The 14274-nt window shown below is 31.9% G+C and overlaps 1 protein-coding gene across 1 annotated transcript; it reads left to right on the top strand.

Moving 5' to 3' along the window:
- Window positions 1-9569: 9569 nt before the first annotated feature.
- On the top strand, window positions 9570-11957 carry LOC134258541 (toll-like receptor 4). Its single transcript, XM_062741101.1, has one exon. The coding sequence runs from the start codon at window positions 9574-9576 to the stop codon at window positions 11827-11829; it is 2256 nt and encodes a 751-aa protein (XP_062597085.1). The 5' UTR covers window positions 9570-9573; the 3' UTR covers window positions 11830-11957.
- Window positions 11958-14274: the final 2317 nt, after the last annotated feature.

The following is a 14274-nucleotide window of genomic DNA, read 5'->3' as shown; positions in this document are numbered from 1 at the left end:
TTACCTTATCTACTCAACATCTAAACACCATTTCTTGTCAAGCTTAAAATCTATTAAACAAGTAAAGAATATTCTTTTTTTTGTTTTAAAACCAAAAACTGCAGGTATTTATGAGATATAGTGTGATATTGGTGACTCTCAATCACGTTCTTTACAGTCTGGATAAAGTTTTTTGTCGATAATCTTCTTCCTATCCTCCCGTATAGCCCTTTTACATAGGTCTAACCGTCTAAAATTTCAATTTGCTTTTTGAGGACGAATGTCACGAATACCCTAGTTTACTACATGTTTTATTACGCATATTTTGGATCTATGTTGGCGATATAGTGAGCATTACACATAATTTAACAAAAGTGTGGTGCGCCGTCAATTCAGGAAACGTCATTTTCACAGTCGTTTTCACGGGAATCGCATTAGAGAAAAACCACTTCATTTCTGTTCGTACTTCAAATATCACGTCAGAAATCTTAATGCATGATAATAGAACGATTTAAAGATATATTTGAGAAAATTGTCGAAAAATATCGCGAATTATAGAAAATCATTGAGTTAAATTTTGGATTCTGCATGTTTTTGCTTCAAATTTTTTGTCCTCTCCATCAGCGATATTAGCATACCGATAATTATAGTAGAATGTTTTTAAAATACTGAAATTTTGCTTAAAATTTTTTGGAATTTTTAAGATAGATATTTCTGTGAAATTTCATAACTATATGACGTCTGTAAGAGTAAATAATAGCACAGTCCGCGTAATTTTTGAACGGCCCTCGTACATGTGTATTCTTGTCTGACTAAAGTTTTCTTTTCCTTTTAAAAAATTGTGAAAAAACAAATTGAATTTTATATATCACCTCAATAGATTGTATTACAATACTTAGTATTCCTATCTAAAATATAAGGGAAAATGACAACGTTCACCAGTCAGAACATCTGAATCAATTTGATGATTGTTTTCAGTCCGCGATAATAAATTATTTAAAACGAATTATCTGATAAAATCCAATGTTTTTATCCATGTGACTTCTTCTCTTTTTAAAGCTTTAAGTAAATGTATTGAACTCATTTAATGTTGTAATTATTCTCTCAGAATTTTTCTGTTTGATGTGACGATTCCAAAAGTCATTTTAAGTGTATTTTTTAAGGTGTTAAAGTTTATACATTTTCCCAAGAGAAATCTTTTAGTGTGAAATCCTTCTCATTGATTGTTTTTTTTTTTAAAAATTGCTCACTGGGACAGATTGTCGATCTATTATTCATTTACAAATCCGTTATATTTCAAGTCAGAGCTAGGTAAATGCATATAAACATATTGATAATTCAGATAAAAATGTGTAACTTCTTCAAGCAAAACTGATGCAAATTGTACAAACAATTGCACGTGTCTTGTTTTTGTGATTAGATGTTCAATTTTAATTAAACAGGAAATGTTACAAGCAAATACATTAATAATTAAGATGGTTTTAACTGAAACGAATTATATTGTAAAAAAAAAACTCAAGTTACCAGATGCAAATCATTGAAGAATCTTGCAATTAAGAAATCAGTTAAATTAAAGTTTTTATGTTATAATTACATGGAAATATTCATCTCCTTTGCCCTACTTATAGGTGACCGAAGATAAAACGGGGTGAGCTCAGAGAACACAGTATAATTTTTTTAAGCCAGAGATAATTAGCTCCGCCCACACATGATAAACCTGGACTGTTTACCCCTGTCAATCAAGTGGATTAATGTCTATTATTGGATGTTGAATTTGATTGACATTCAGCCATGGGTATTTGTATAATTTGTACATCTTTTTAGACACTCTTGGCCACCATCATATGATTTTTAGGTCTTTTGATGTTTATAGCATAAATAAAGAAACCTTTTCTTAGTGAATAATTTTAGCTTGATTATACATGTATATGTTATTACATGTATCTGTTTTACAAATTAACACATAAAAATGTTAATTTTGTAAAACAAAATATGCTTAAATTAGAGCGGGATCTTGAGATTGCTAATTGAATATCACTAAAAATTTGTCTCTAGCTTAAATTTCCACTTATACGGCATGTTACAATGTATATATGTTAATGCCCATTGGGCCCTGATTTGGTAATAGATTCTATTCTTTTCTATTCTGTAAGTATGAAATTTAACAAATTTTACTTATGGTATTCTTATATTAGGTTGTAAAGGTAATACTCTCAAACGTCCTGTCTATTAAGTTTGTGTATAGGGATTAGCGTTCTGCACGACCGTCAATGTCTTTGAGAACATTTAAAATTCATTCACAAGTCCCCTTTATTCAAAGCAATGACAATATAAAATGGAAATAAACAAATTGAATTTATGTTTAATTTTTGTTTTAATTTATGTTTTTTTTTAAAATTTTTCATTACAGGTGAAGTTGTAAAAAAAAAAACGTCTGGCGGTATCACGATCTCATAAAAAATGATTAATAATCAAATGAAAAATTGGTGCAGATATTCCTTAAAGGAAGTCATTGAATCATTTACGGAAATATTTTTCCTTCTTTGGAGCATTTAAAGGTCTATGTCGTGGGAAAAAAATATTCAAAGGAATCAAATGCAATCGTTAGAAATGGTAAAAACCAATTAGGATGCGGATTATATAATTCTACTTTTGAATTGATTACACCCGTTCAAAGCCTTATGAGGAAATATCTCAAATTTTTATATTAAAAGCATGAAATTATTCAGAATATTATAAAATATCGACCAAAGACGTTACGCTAATAACGAACCATAAAAATTTTACCTCTGATATTTTTAATAAAATCATTGAATCCAGGAGATACTCACTCCTCCAAGGCACCAGATTCTACCTGTTTTTAAGGTCAGTGTTTCTTCTGCTCGAATTTTGCCATTATTAAGTGGATTATATTGCATCTTGAATACTTTTTGTTATCTTCATATATAATTTCATTTCATTCATGTAGGTACGTCACCGCTGTTAATGGGCTATACTTGACACTCAGGACCATTCAGCATTGAGGACTCTCCAGCATGCTATAGCCAAACGTGACAGGGGTATGTTTTAAAAATTATTTTTGAAAGACTTTTATATCTTGGAAAAGAAATAGTCATTACCTATGTTAAGCTTTAAAGGTTTGTAGTAACAAACAAACATCGATTGACATTTGCCAAAATGTGCATCTTTCAAAATTTTGTATTTTTGCTGATTTTGTTTTTTCCTTTGACTTGGGAAATATGCTATAAAATGTCATTTTTCTTCAATTCATATAAATGAATATTATACTACAATTCGTGAATATTATTTCTCGCTTTCAGATGACATTGACTATCTTGTAAAAGTGAAATGTTGCCAACACTTTTGAAATTAAATATAATTATAGGGTATTATAGAGTTAATATATCTTTCCATTATAAATTTAGAAAAGTATACTTTGCCTTTAAAATATTCATAAGAATTTGGAGGTTTTATTAATTAAACCTTGTTCTACTGTTGTCAAAAAGCTTCACAATATCAAACAGTTAGATTTCAAAATAAAAATTTCAACACATTCCCCTCACTACTTGTGATAGTTTTATTAAATGATAAAATTACTATGATAAAATTACTATTTGAATTCCTTTTCGCCTTTTACTGAATTTCTTATTCACCGCAATCCAAAAATAGATATCAATAAAATAAAAGTACATTTAATCAGTTGATCTTTAAAGGGAATCATGAACAAAATAAGCATTGTCGTACTTTCCTGCTAATATTATATAAGTCAAATGGCGTAACTCTATCCTACCTTTTTTTTGGGTGTAACTACATGTATTATTAATATATTCTGAAAGTAACAAAATTGCCTGTCTAACAAGGAAATAATTTCTTTAAAAAAGATGTGTTCCTGCATATTTTCATCCTTTTTAAATTGCAAGGAACCGGAAATAAAATTATTTGCATCTTGAATGTTGCTTTTATGCGAGTTTTTTAACTTATTTTGAGAGTACTTTATCTGAATGCTTTATAAGGTAAGAAGGTTAGTTATAATTTACTATGGTTGACGTAATACATGTAACCGCAAACATATTGTATCGCCTAGAAAATAGTTCAATACATCTACTTTGCTTATCCACTTAGAAATACCGATTTTAACATTTTTTATAATCACTTATACAGCAAAACGTGGTTTCCTAAAATCAAATTCAGTGTTTCATCCTTTTGGTACAAAACACAAACTAGCGAGGACCGATTTTGCAAACCAACGTTTCTGTTTGTGTAGCAAAGAATTCCCCACCCCTCAGAAATCTTCATTTTTTTTTTACTGTTCAGCTCTCATGTAAAGATGACTGAGCAAATGTAAGTCTAAAATGTGTTTAATATTTCTTATCTGCCTGTGTCTTTAAAAAAAACATAAGATTTTAATGAAAATATTAATATAAAAATACCAGCCGAAAACTTTGTTTCGATGAATTCATCACTATAATATAGAAGAATAAAAAATTATATGATTAGATCTCCATAAAGACGGTAAACACTATTTCTATATTTTAATAGGCCAGCGAGGTGATTTTTCATAGATAGAATGAAGTTTTCCTGTTTTTCGTATTTTGTTGCAATTCATCCATGCATCGATAGCTTCCTACCTCTTTCAAATAATTAAATGAATGAAAAAGCGAAATATTTTTAATACATGTAACTCACTGGTAAATATATACATCATTAATGTTAGTAAACATTGCGACTGGTAAAAAATCAAGCAATAAGGACTGCTATATTAGAAAAAGGAAATTGGTGGAAGAAGATTATGTAGGAATATCATTTAAATAAGGAAAATTTGTTTCAAGGAAAGAAGCAAAGTGAAATATCCTTAAAAATGCAAATTCCTGACATTCCGTGCCTTGAATGGGTAAAAGGGAAAATTAATAATCAGATAGATAAAAAATCATATTTGATATATTTTGCCCATTTTCAATTATCTTTTCATATTGCCATTAACAATCACGAAGGCATACATACCATACATTTTAAATACATAAGTATACCATATAATTTAATTTTATAATTCGTACACTAGGTAAACTATTCATTTCCCCTCCAATGACGAGGTTTTCCATTAAAATTCATTTTTAAATCACTTTATGCAAAGCTTATAAAAGTAGATTTAAAAGTAAAGACATATACATGTATCAATATTTTAGATAAGTTTCCTTTTCCTACCAAGTATGGCTTATGAAAATGTAGAAAACATTTTTGTGGGTATCTTGATCTTTTGTAAAGAAATGATGCTTCCAGCATACTTTGAAGGAATTAATTTAAATAATTTAAATACTAAATATTTTACCTTCTTCTAAGTCTTTGGAGCTTGCGTAATTGGGAAAAAGTGACTCAAAGTAATCAATCAATTTATATGATAAAATCAAATAAAATGTGGTTTGCATAACTGTTTATTTGAATTGATTAAAACCCTCAATTACTTGATGAGCACATATATTATAATTATACATAAAAATAGGATAAAATTACTAAGAATACTGTAGAATCACATATTTTCGTCGTTTGAGGAAACACTCTTGGTTCTTGGGGATTTGATATCGTGGATGACGAATTGTTGAGCAGTTCTGAAGCATTTTACATTTCTTGGTGGACATGAATTCCTTGGTGTCTTGAACTGATACATTGAAAACAACAAAAATATTCCCCCCGTAAATGTTTTCGATTTCACAGTAGTGTGATGTTTATCTCAACGTTATACTGTAAAACGAGAATAACTGGCGCTCTACTAATTTTTGCGCCTATTGCGCAAGAGCTTTTGAACACTCAAATTTATTGTGCGCTAAAGGATTTCTAAATATTATTTTTGTGTGTGTTCAAAGCTTTTAAATAAGTACATGTAAACCGCGATTACGTTGTCGTTTTTTGAAAAAAAAGAACCATGAAAAAATTATACTTGTTGACGCTTCTCATGAAATTTTTCTTAGCAGTAATTTCACTTTATGAATATACTGTAAACTCACTAATTTTCGTGGGGGTTTAATTTTCGTGGTTTTCGTGGTATGAAAAGACCCATGAATTTATATCCTCCACGAAATGCAATTTTTTACATGTATTACTACTGAAAAATTCTTCAACCACGAATTCAAATCCCCATGAATCAATATATTTTCTTCAAACCACGACAATTTGACCCCTCAAAAATATGTGATTTTACAGTATCTAGTTTACAGAACCGATGATTGTTTTATTCTTTGTGCAATGTATCTTGCGTGAAAAGAAGAAAACATTTGTTGTGGCCTTCAACTCTACATTTAAATGTAGATATATCGACGTCGTATTGTCAATAAACAATGGCAACTTCCATTCTTATGTCGACACGGTATAAAATTTGTCTCATATTGGATGTTTTTCTCGAAAAGGACGTTAAAGGTATTCTCACAACCAAGCTTTATGATAAACGTAATGACTTTTACTTTTCGATTGTCAACTTTCCCTTCTTATGCAGCAATATATTATATTAATCACCTGCATATAGGATTTATATCTCTCAGTTGATTCGATACACAAGGACATGCTCTACGTATGAACAATTTCTAAAACGAGCATTGACAAACATGTTGATGAAATAAGACTAAGCAGTCTCGTTGAAAGTCATAATTTCGTAAGTGCTATGGTCGATTCATTGAACTTATCAGCAAAGACAATTCAAATCATTTCACTCGTTAGACAGAATTTTTTGATATTTTCACTCGTGCTTTGCATTCGTGAAAATATCGAAAATCCTGTCCCACACGTGAAATAAAATCCACATTCAACTACAAAACATTGAATATCCTCTAACTACTTTATTTAACAGACTGAATTAAACAACAGCAGAAAGATTGATTTCGTGCGCCGATGCACACTTCTTAACTTCTTCATTAAGTGTTTTTATCATGAAACTTGAAATTCCTGATCATAAAATGTCGTATTTTAAAATACAAGAAATAAAATATCTTCCCAGTCTATCAGTTTTTGGAAAAACCCTCGTAAACTGTTTTTTCAAAACCTCTACTTCTTTTCTTGCACGTTGCATTTATTGTTACTCAAAAACTAGCATCACTAAAATAAATAGACGTTTAATCAGTCGATCTCTAAGCGATATCATGAGCAATTTCATATTAGCTTTGTCATACTTCATTTAACAAAAAGTGTGTCAAATGGCCTAACATTACACTGTTTTTCATCTTTGGATGCAAATATGATTATATATCTTTAAAGAAATTACTTCCCTTTCTTACAAGGAAATAACATTGAATTTTTTGCAAAAAAAAATATTTTGATGTTTTTCTTATTTGCAGGAAACGGAAATGGAATAACATGCATGCATATAAATTAAACTTTGCTTTACGCCAAATAATTATTTTGCTTTAGTGAATCTTATCGGAATTTTCCAAGGTAGAAAAGTCCTTGACAATAGTTGAATTATATAAACAGTGAACCACAAGGACATTATTTTAACAAACATCTCATACTTTGTAATACGAAATAAATAAAAGAGATAATTTTATTTTTTTTTCTATTTACGTACAGAGAAACTATTTTTTTTTTATAAAAATCATCAGTGTTTCTACTTTTAAATTTGGTACAAAACAAAAAATTTCTTTACCTGTCCATAATTTATTTTTAAATGATTGAACACAATGAAGCATAAAAGTGTATTAATATTTTTTTCAATTGTGCATTTCATAAGAGATGTGCGTTGTTCTAAATCACTAACATTTGATGCGATTTTTAAAACTAAATTCTTATAATTAACAAGAGGCCCATGGGCCTTATATGTCACCTGAGTATCATGTAACAACTTTCCAACAATTGAATTTGGTTCTGTTTTAAACCAGAGGCCATAAAATTCACAATTTTGAAAGAGGCACCTTTGCTTATCATAATTATAAACTAAGCATGCTTACTCTATTTACTTATTACCCAGAGGTAGATCGGAGTAAAAAAGAGAAAATGCACTTCTACTTTATAAACAGTTGTGCACCCCACCACGAAGGAACCACTGACCCTGGAACCATGAAATTCACAATTCTGGAAGAGGCACTCTTGCTCATCATAACTATGTACTTAGTAAGTTTATTTAATACCCAGGAGCAGAGAAGGTTTTCAAAGAATCAATGCATTTTCACTATACAATCAATAGAGCCCCACCCTAACACCAGAACCCCTAACTCTGGGGCCATGAAATTCACAATTGTGGAAGAGGCACTCTTGTTCATCATAACTATGTACTTAGTTGGTTTATTAAATACCAGGAGCAGAGAAGAAGATTTTTCAAAGAATCAATGCATTTTCACTATATAATCAATAGAGCCCCACCCTAACACCAGAACCCCTGACCCTGGGGTCATAAAATTAACAATTGTGGAAGAGGCACTCTTGCTCATTATAACTACGTACCTAGTTACTTTATTTAATACCCAGGAGCAGAGAAGAAGATTTTCAAAGAAATAATGCATTTTCACTATATAATCTATACATGTATAGCCCCGCCCTAACACTAGAACCCCTGACCCTGGGTAGAGGACTCAATAGTTGTTACATTCATGCTAACAGTTTGCCTGCTTGATGTCCAGGAGTAAAGAAGAAGATTTTTAAAGATTTCATTATTTTTAGTGGTTTTGGCCCCACCCTCAGGCCCCAGGGGGGCAGGGACCATGAAATTCACAATTTTTGTTCCCCTTTATCCATAGATGCTGTATACCACATTTGGTTGAAATTGGTTAAGTGGTTTCAGAGAAGAAGCTGAAAATGTTCAAATGTTAACACACGACACACGACGGACGACGATGGACGAAAACGGATAGCAATAGGTCACCTGAGTGACTCAGGTGACCTAAAAATGGTATAAATCGAAATAAAGAGTGAAAAATAGAGTTCTGTTTATATGATATTTACATGTAATAATTCACAACAATTTTACTTTATATATTATTTTTTACGTGTTAAGTAATTAAAACACACACACACACACTACAAAGTACGAGTTTTACAAATCGAATATTAAGTGCGGATCATAGCGAGAAATATTAAATTATCGCAGTTATTTCTAGGCTTTTCAGAGCATTTAAAGGTGTTTAAATAGCAGTATTAAAAGCGAAGTCGGTTTTGATTTTGATTTATAAGTTATGTACCCTCTTACAGCAATTAATAGAGAAGATTCTCAAAGCTATTTAATATACACATTCAATATGATGCACTGTATGATTGGCCTCTTTGTTATTTAGCGGGGAAATTACTGTAATTCACTTTCACAATTGATAGAATATTAAAGTTGTTGATGAATATGGATAAAAATAATATGTCCAGGGCAATATAGGTTGATGGATATGACATGGAATAGTTTTATCGTTATCTATATGATAAAGTTTCTATATGAACTATTTCTCAAGCAAAATAAATAATGTCCACCATATCAGAATTAAATGTTTCGAGTTGAGTTTTCATTCCATTTTTGGTACCTCACTTCATTTTCTTAGTATTTTAAATTATTCTTGCAAGTAAGTGCAAAATGAATTTGAATTAATAAATGTTTCTTTCATGTTTTCTTTTAATTTATTTCAGAAAATGGTCATGAAATGCTTCGTGGTCCTTGTTTTCACATTAATACATCAAGGTAAAAATTTCCCTATCCAGAACTGCACATGGCCCGCCATTTGTAATTGCTCTGAAATAAATGGCTACGTCCACGCTAACTGCTCTCACAGAGCCTTATCTAAGGCACCCCTGTTTCGTCTAGATGTGGTTAGTGTAGATTTATCGTCAAATGTTTTTGAAGCGTTTCCAAGCAATCTCCCTGAAAGGCTCCAATATCTTTACCTTGCAAACAATCTAATCAAAACAATATCAAACTACTCCTTGAGTAAACTAACAAACCTGGAAAATCTTACCATATCCTACAACAACCTTAATGAGATTGAGCCAGGAACTTTCAAGCTTGCTTTTAATCTATTTCATTTGGACCTGTCGCACAACAAAGAGCTATCTTTGTCTGTTTTGACAAATATTTCTTATGATCTGCAGTTCACGAATATAAAGGTTCTAAACTTGGAGAAAGTTCAATGCACCTATGGATTAAGTACTGCTGTCTACACCAAACAGGTACAACACCTTTCCAATACCTCATTGGAAGAACTAAACCTTGCCTCAAACAGAATCAATCATTTTGAATTCGGAATGTTTTTGCATCTACCAAAATCACTTCGTGTTTTCAATGTTGCTGATAACATATTAAGTTTTGGGGCGTACATCCTAAATTTGAATCAGCTTACAAATGTTGAAGTTCTAAATGCAAGTTTTCAATCCAGTTTTCATCCAGTCAAACCTGTTGATTTTAATTTTCGGTGTAAGGATTGGAAATCTCAAAACCCATCTGTTTTTGATTCTGTCCACTCATCGTTGCATACGACTAAGAGAAACCTTGGAGCACAAGATATCAGAAACAATTTACAAAGGAAAATGAATATTACAACATATTTTCCGCCGAATATTCAAAAAATATACTTTCATGACAACTTGTATAAATTTGTGTTTCCTGAATTCTTTTTCAACACAACAGGAAAACTTACTCATGTTCACGCTCAGAATAACATTATCTACGAATGGGAAGGACCGCTATATGGAATGCAAACTGTGGAATATTTTGATCTTTCAAACAATTTTTGCAGCAAAATATCTCCATACTTTTTCATTGACTTTCTAAATCTTCGTGTTTTGAATATTTCGAACAATATTCTAGGGCAGTCACTTGAAATGGACATTGATGGAAAAATTTTCCAGAATCAAAGAAAAGTAAAAGTGCTAAACCTAGCAAACAATAAGATTGCTGTCCTACCTTCAAAAATATTTCAAGGATTTTCCGAGTTAACACACATCAATCTGGCTTCAAATACCCTCGACTTTTTCAATGTTAGTATTTCCCATCTACATGAGCTTGTTTCGATAGATCTTTCTTCAAATCAGCTATCAGGCCTCAGCGAAGAAACTCGAGCTAGTCTGAACAAAATTTCCGAATCAAGGAAAATATTCATAAATTTAGTTCGTAACCCGTTACAATGTTCTTGCAAAAATTTAAATTTTCTATCTTGGATGGAGCATTCTAAAGGAATAAAATTCCTTCACTTTAAAAACTACACGTGTGTATTTCAAAATGCAACACTTGTGACATTCAGGAACTTTACCTGGCTTCTAAAAGAAGTGGAAAAAGAATGCGCGTCTTTTACATTGGCGATTGCCATGATATCAGCCTTGCTTTTAGTTTTGATCACAATCATAATGAGTAAAATTTTCCATAGATACCGTTGGAAAATACGCTACCTCTATTACGTCGCAAAGGGCAACAGAAGAAATAAAATGACGCCTTATGACAAAAAGAAACATTGTAAGTATCACTTTGATGCTTTCATTTCTTATGCAGAAGAGGAAAACAAGTTTGTTCGCGAGCTTGTTGCATATTTGGAAGAAAACTTCAAACTTCGGCTTTGTATACATCATCGAGATTTCATTCCTGGAACTGACATAGCGGACAACATAACGAATGCCATCCACAACAGCAAAAGAACAGTTGGTGTGCTCACCTCAAGTTTTATTAAGTCGTACTGGTGTAATTTCGAGCTGAACATGGCACGGATGGAAGCTATCTATTCGAGAGAAGGATCCAATGTTTTACTTTTTATCGTTTTGCAGAGAGGCGTCCTCAAGTCACTACCTTTGAAATGGATGGACCTCATTGAAAGCGAGTCGTACATGGAAATTTCGCTTAACGATGAAAAGGAATTATCAGCTTTTAGAATCAAACTTGCACAAACTCTAAAAGCCGATGTAAATTGATATGAACTAAAGCCTGTCTTGGAAAAAAATCTTAAATAACGAAGAACTCAAGGTATATTGACAATCTCTTTGGATGTACACCGGACTATTATTACACAATTCATTTAATTACTGAATTTAAAATATTTAATTACTAAATATAAAATGTAATTTCATTTTTCTCACTTTGAAGGCTTTGCCTATCTAAGTTGATTCTATGATTCATCTTTTAAGTCAGTTCTATTCAATAAAATGTATTATTTTCGTAATTAAAAACATTTTTTTAGAAACAAAAGTGAAGTTTATCTTAAAAATGTCTGTTTACCAGCATTAAAAGTTTTTTAAGATTTAATTGGTGGATTTTATCCAATTACAAAGGACCAATGAGTGATGCTCCGCATCTTCGCTAGCCAAGGGTTTTCGGCCCACTCCGCTCCCCATAAACGTTTATGGGGAAAGGAGTGGACCGAAAACCCTTGGCTAGCGAAGATGGATGCTCCGCAGCTGCAGCAGTTTCTATGAGAGATTTTGCGCTTTTCTTTGAGTAGGAATCTCCGAGTAGTGTTTACAATATGGCCGCCAAAGCATCTTCGGACGATTTTATTGGTCTCTCTGGAAAGTGACGCAGGTTAAACAATCGTTAACATTTTCCTCAATGATCTGCCTTCTTCGAGTGATAGTAGGTTTACAACACAAAATTAGTGTTAAATTCTAACCTGGTCTTTCATTTAAAAAAAAAAAATAAAATAGTTAACCCATGACGGCTGCGATATGTTTTTGATCAATCAGTTTAAATAGATAGTACACATGTAGCATGGGTAAATAGTACACGTTTTTTTTTTTTTACCCGAAAGTTCCCATAACCTTTCTTTTCTATGTAAAAATTGCTACTTGCGTGTCGTTTAGCAAATAAGAGATTCATTTAAAAAAAATAATTATATTAAATTTATTATGCACCCTGCGATCGATAGATCGGAAGCGTATATTGTTTTTGTCCTGTTTGTCTGTTTATCTGTTTGTCTGCCTGTTGCCAACTTTATCCTTCGCCTTAACTTTTGAACCGTGTGAGATATAGAACTTTATATCCGGTATGCATACTACACTAATTACGTTCCTTCAAGGTCAATGATCTTGTGACCTTGACTGTGACCTATAGGCTAAAAATAGCTTTTTGGACTTTGTTGCCCCCGGCCGCATAGTGTCTCAAAAACACATCTTGTATACAAACCTGCAAAATTTGAACGTTCAGAGTTCAGAAATAGCTGAGAAATCGAGGTTAGAATCTATTTAGACAGGATCAGAATTGTTCGAAAAAGGGACGTTTTCGAAATAGGTGGAGCAGTGAGCAGTGATAAAATTCTGCCTATTTACGTATGAAACCAAAAACATTTTGTGCACAATTTTATGACTGGTTAAAGCGACATAAGATATGTATTGAATTAAACTTTTGCGGATAACTCTCGTAAATATATTTTTTCAATAATCATACAATCTTTCTCCACTATTCTACAAAAGATATTCCCGAAAATGAGTGAGATGCATAAAAAAATTATCATAGTCAAACAATTCTACGTTTTATATAAAGATTATATCGGAAATTTTTTTTCATCTTTGTGCAATTTTGTGCCACATTTTGTTTCCTAAAACGTGTTACTTTTAGCATGTTTAGCAGAAATTGTTTAACTTAATAGCCTTCATCTCATGCCATGTTAAGATATTTTTGACACCTCTAATTTGCTTTTCTACAGCTTGAGACGATTTATCAGTAAAAGATTGTTGATTGTATATATTTTAAAGGATTTGAATGATTATTATATAAATACAACCATGAAACTAGATATCATTGAGATGGTGGCCATCTCAAAGGGCCCCGCATTCAACAATGAACATGAAAATGTAAGGTCATTTAAAAGGGATTATTTTGAAGAGGAACATTTGTGTTATACAGTAAAAGTGATTTAGTACGACTTCATGGATACTGCAAATTTACTAATATTTATTGAAGTTATCTTGTATCCCGAGTTATATAAATTTACTGGAATTAAAAGGCAAAAAATTATGCACCAAACAAAGATTTTAAACAGAAAGGGTGATTCTGTCCATGACCTAGAAACTTTGACCAAGGTCACTGCACATCCATTGACCAGTGGATCTCTATGAGTGAAGTAATAGCCAGATTGGGCCAACGAGAGAGAAGATATACTCCGAACTAGGATTTTTCATATAATTCTGCTATGACCTTGACCTTTGACCTAGAAATCTGGTTCAACGTCACTGCACACCGGTTACCCAAATGCACTCTGTGGGTGAAGTATGAGGCAGTTTGGGCCAAGGAGAGAGAAGATATGCTCCGGACAAGGATTTTTCATATAATTCAGCTATGACCTTGACCTTTGACCTAGAAACCTGGTTCAAGGTCACTGCACACCTGTTACCCTAAGGCACTCTGTGGGTGAAGTATGGGCC

The sequence above is a fragment of the Saccostrea cucullata genome, unplaced genomic scaffold, assembly GCF_032062105.1.
Source record: "Saccostrea cucullata isolate Sc308-1 unplaced genomic scaffold, CSIRO_AGI_Scuc_v1 ctg1886, whole genome shotgun sequence".
Lineage (NCBI taxonomy): Eukaryota > Metazoa > Mollusca > Bivalvia > Ostreida > Ostreidae > Saccostrea > Saccostrea cuccullata.
Note: the sequence above shows the minus strand (reverse complement) of the source record. Positions and strands in the feature narration are given on the sequence as shown.

Excerpts from the sequence above, each read along its gene's own strand:
- LOC134258541 (XM_062741101.1), top strand. The coding sequence starts at position 9,574 with ATGAAATGCTTCGTGGTCCTTGTTTTCACATTAATACATCAAGGTAAA.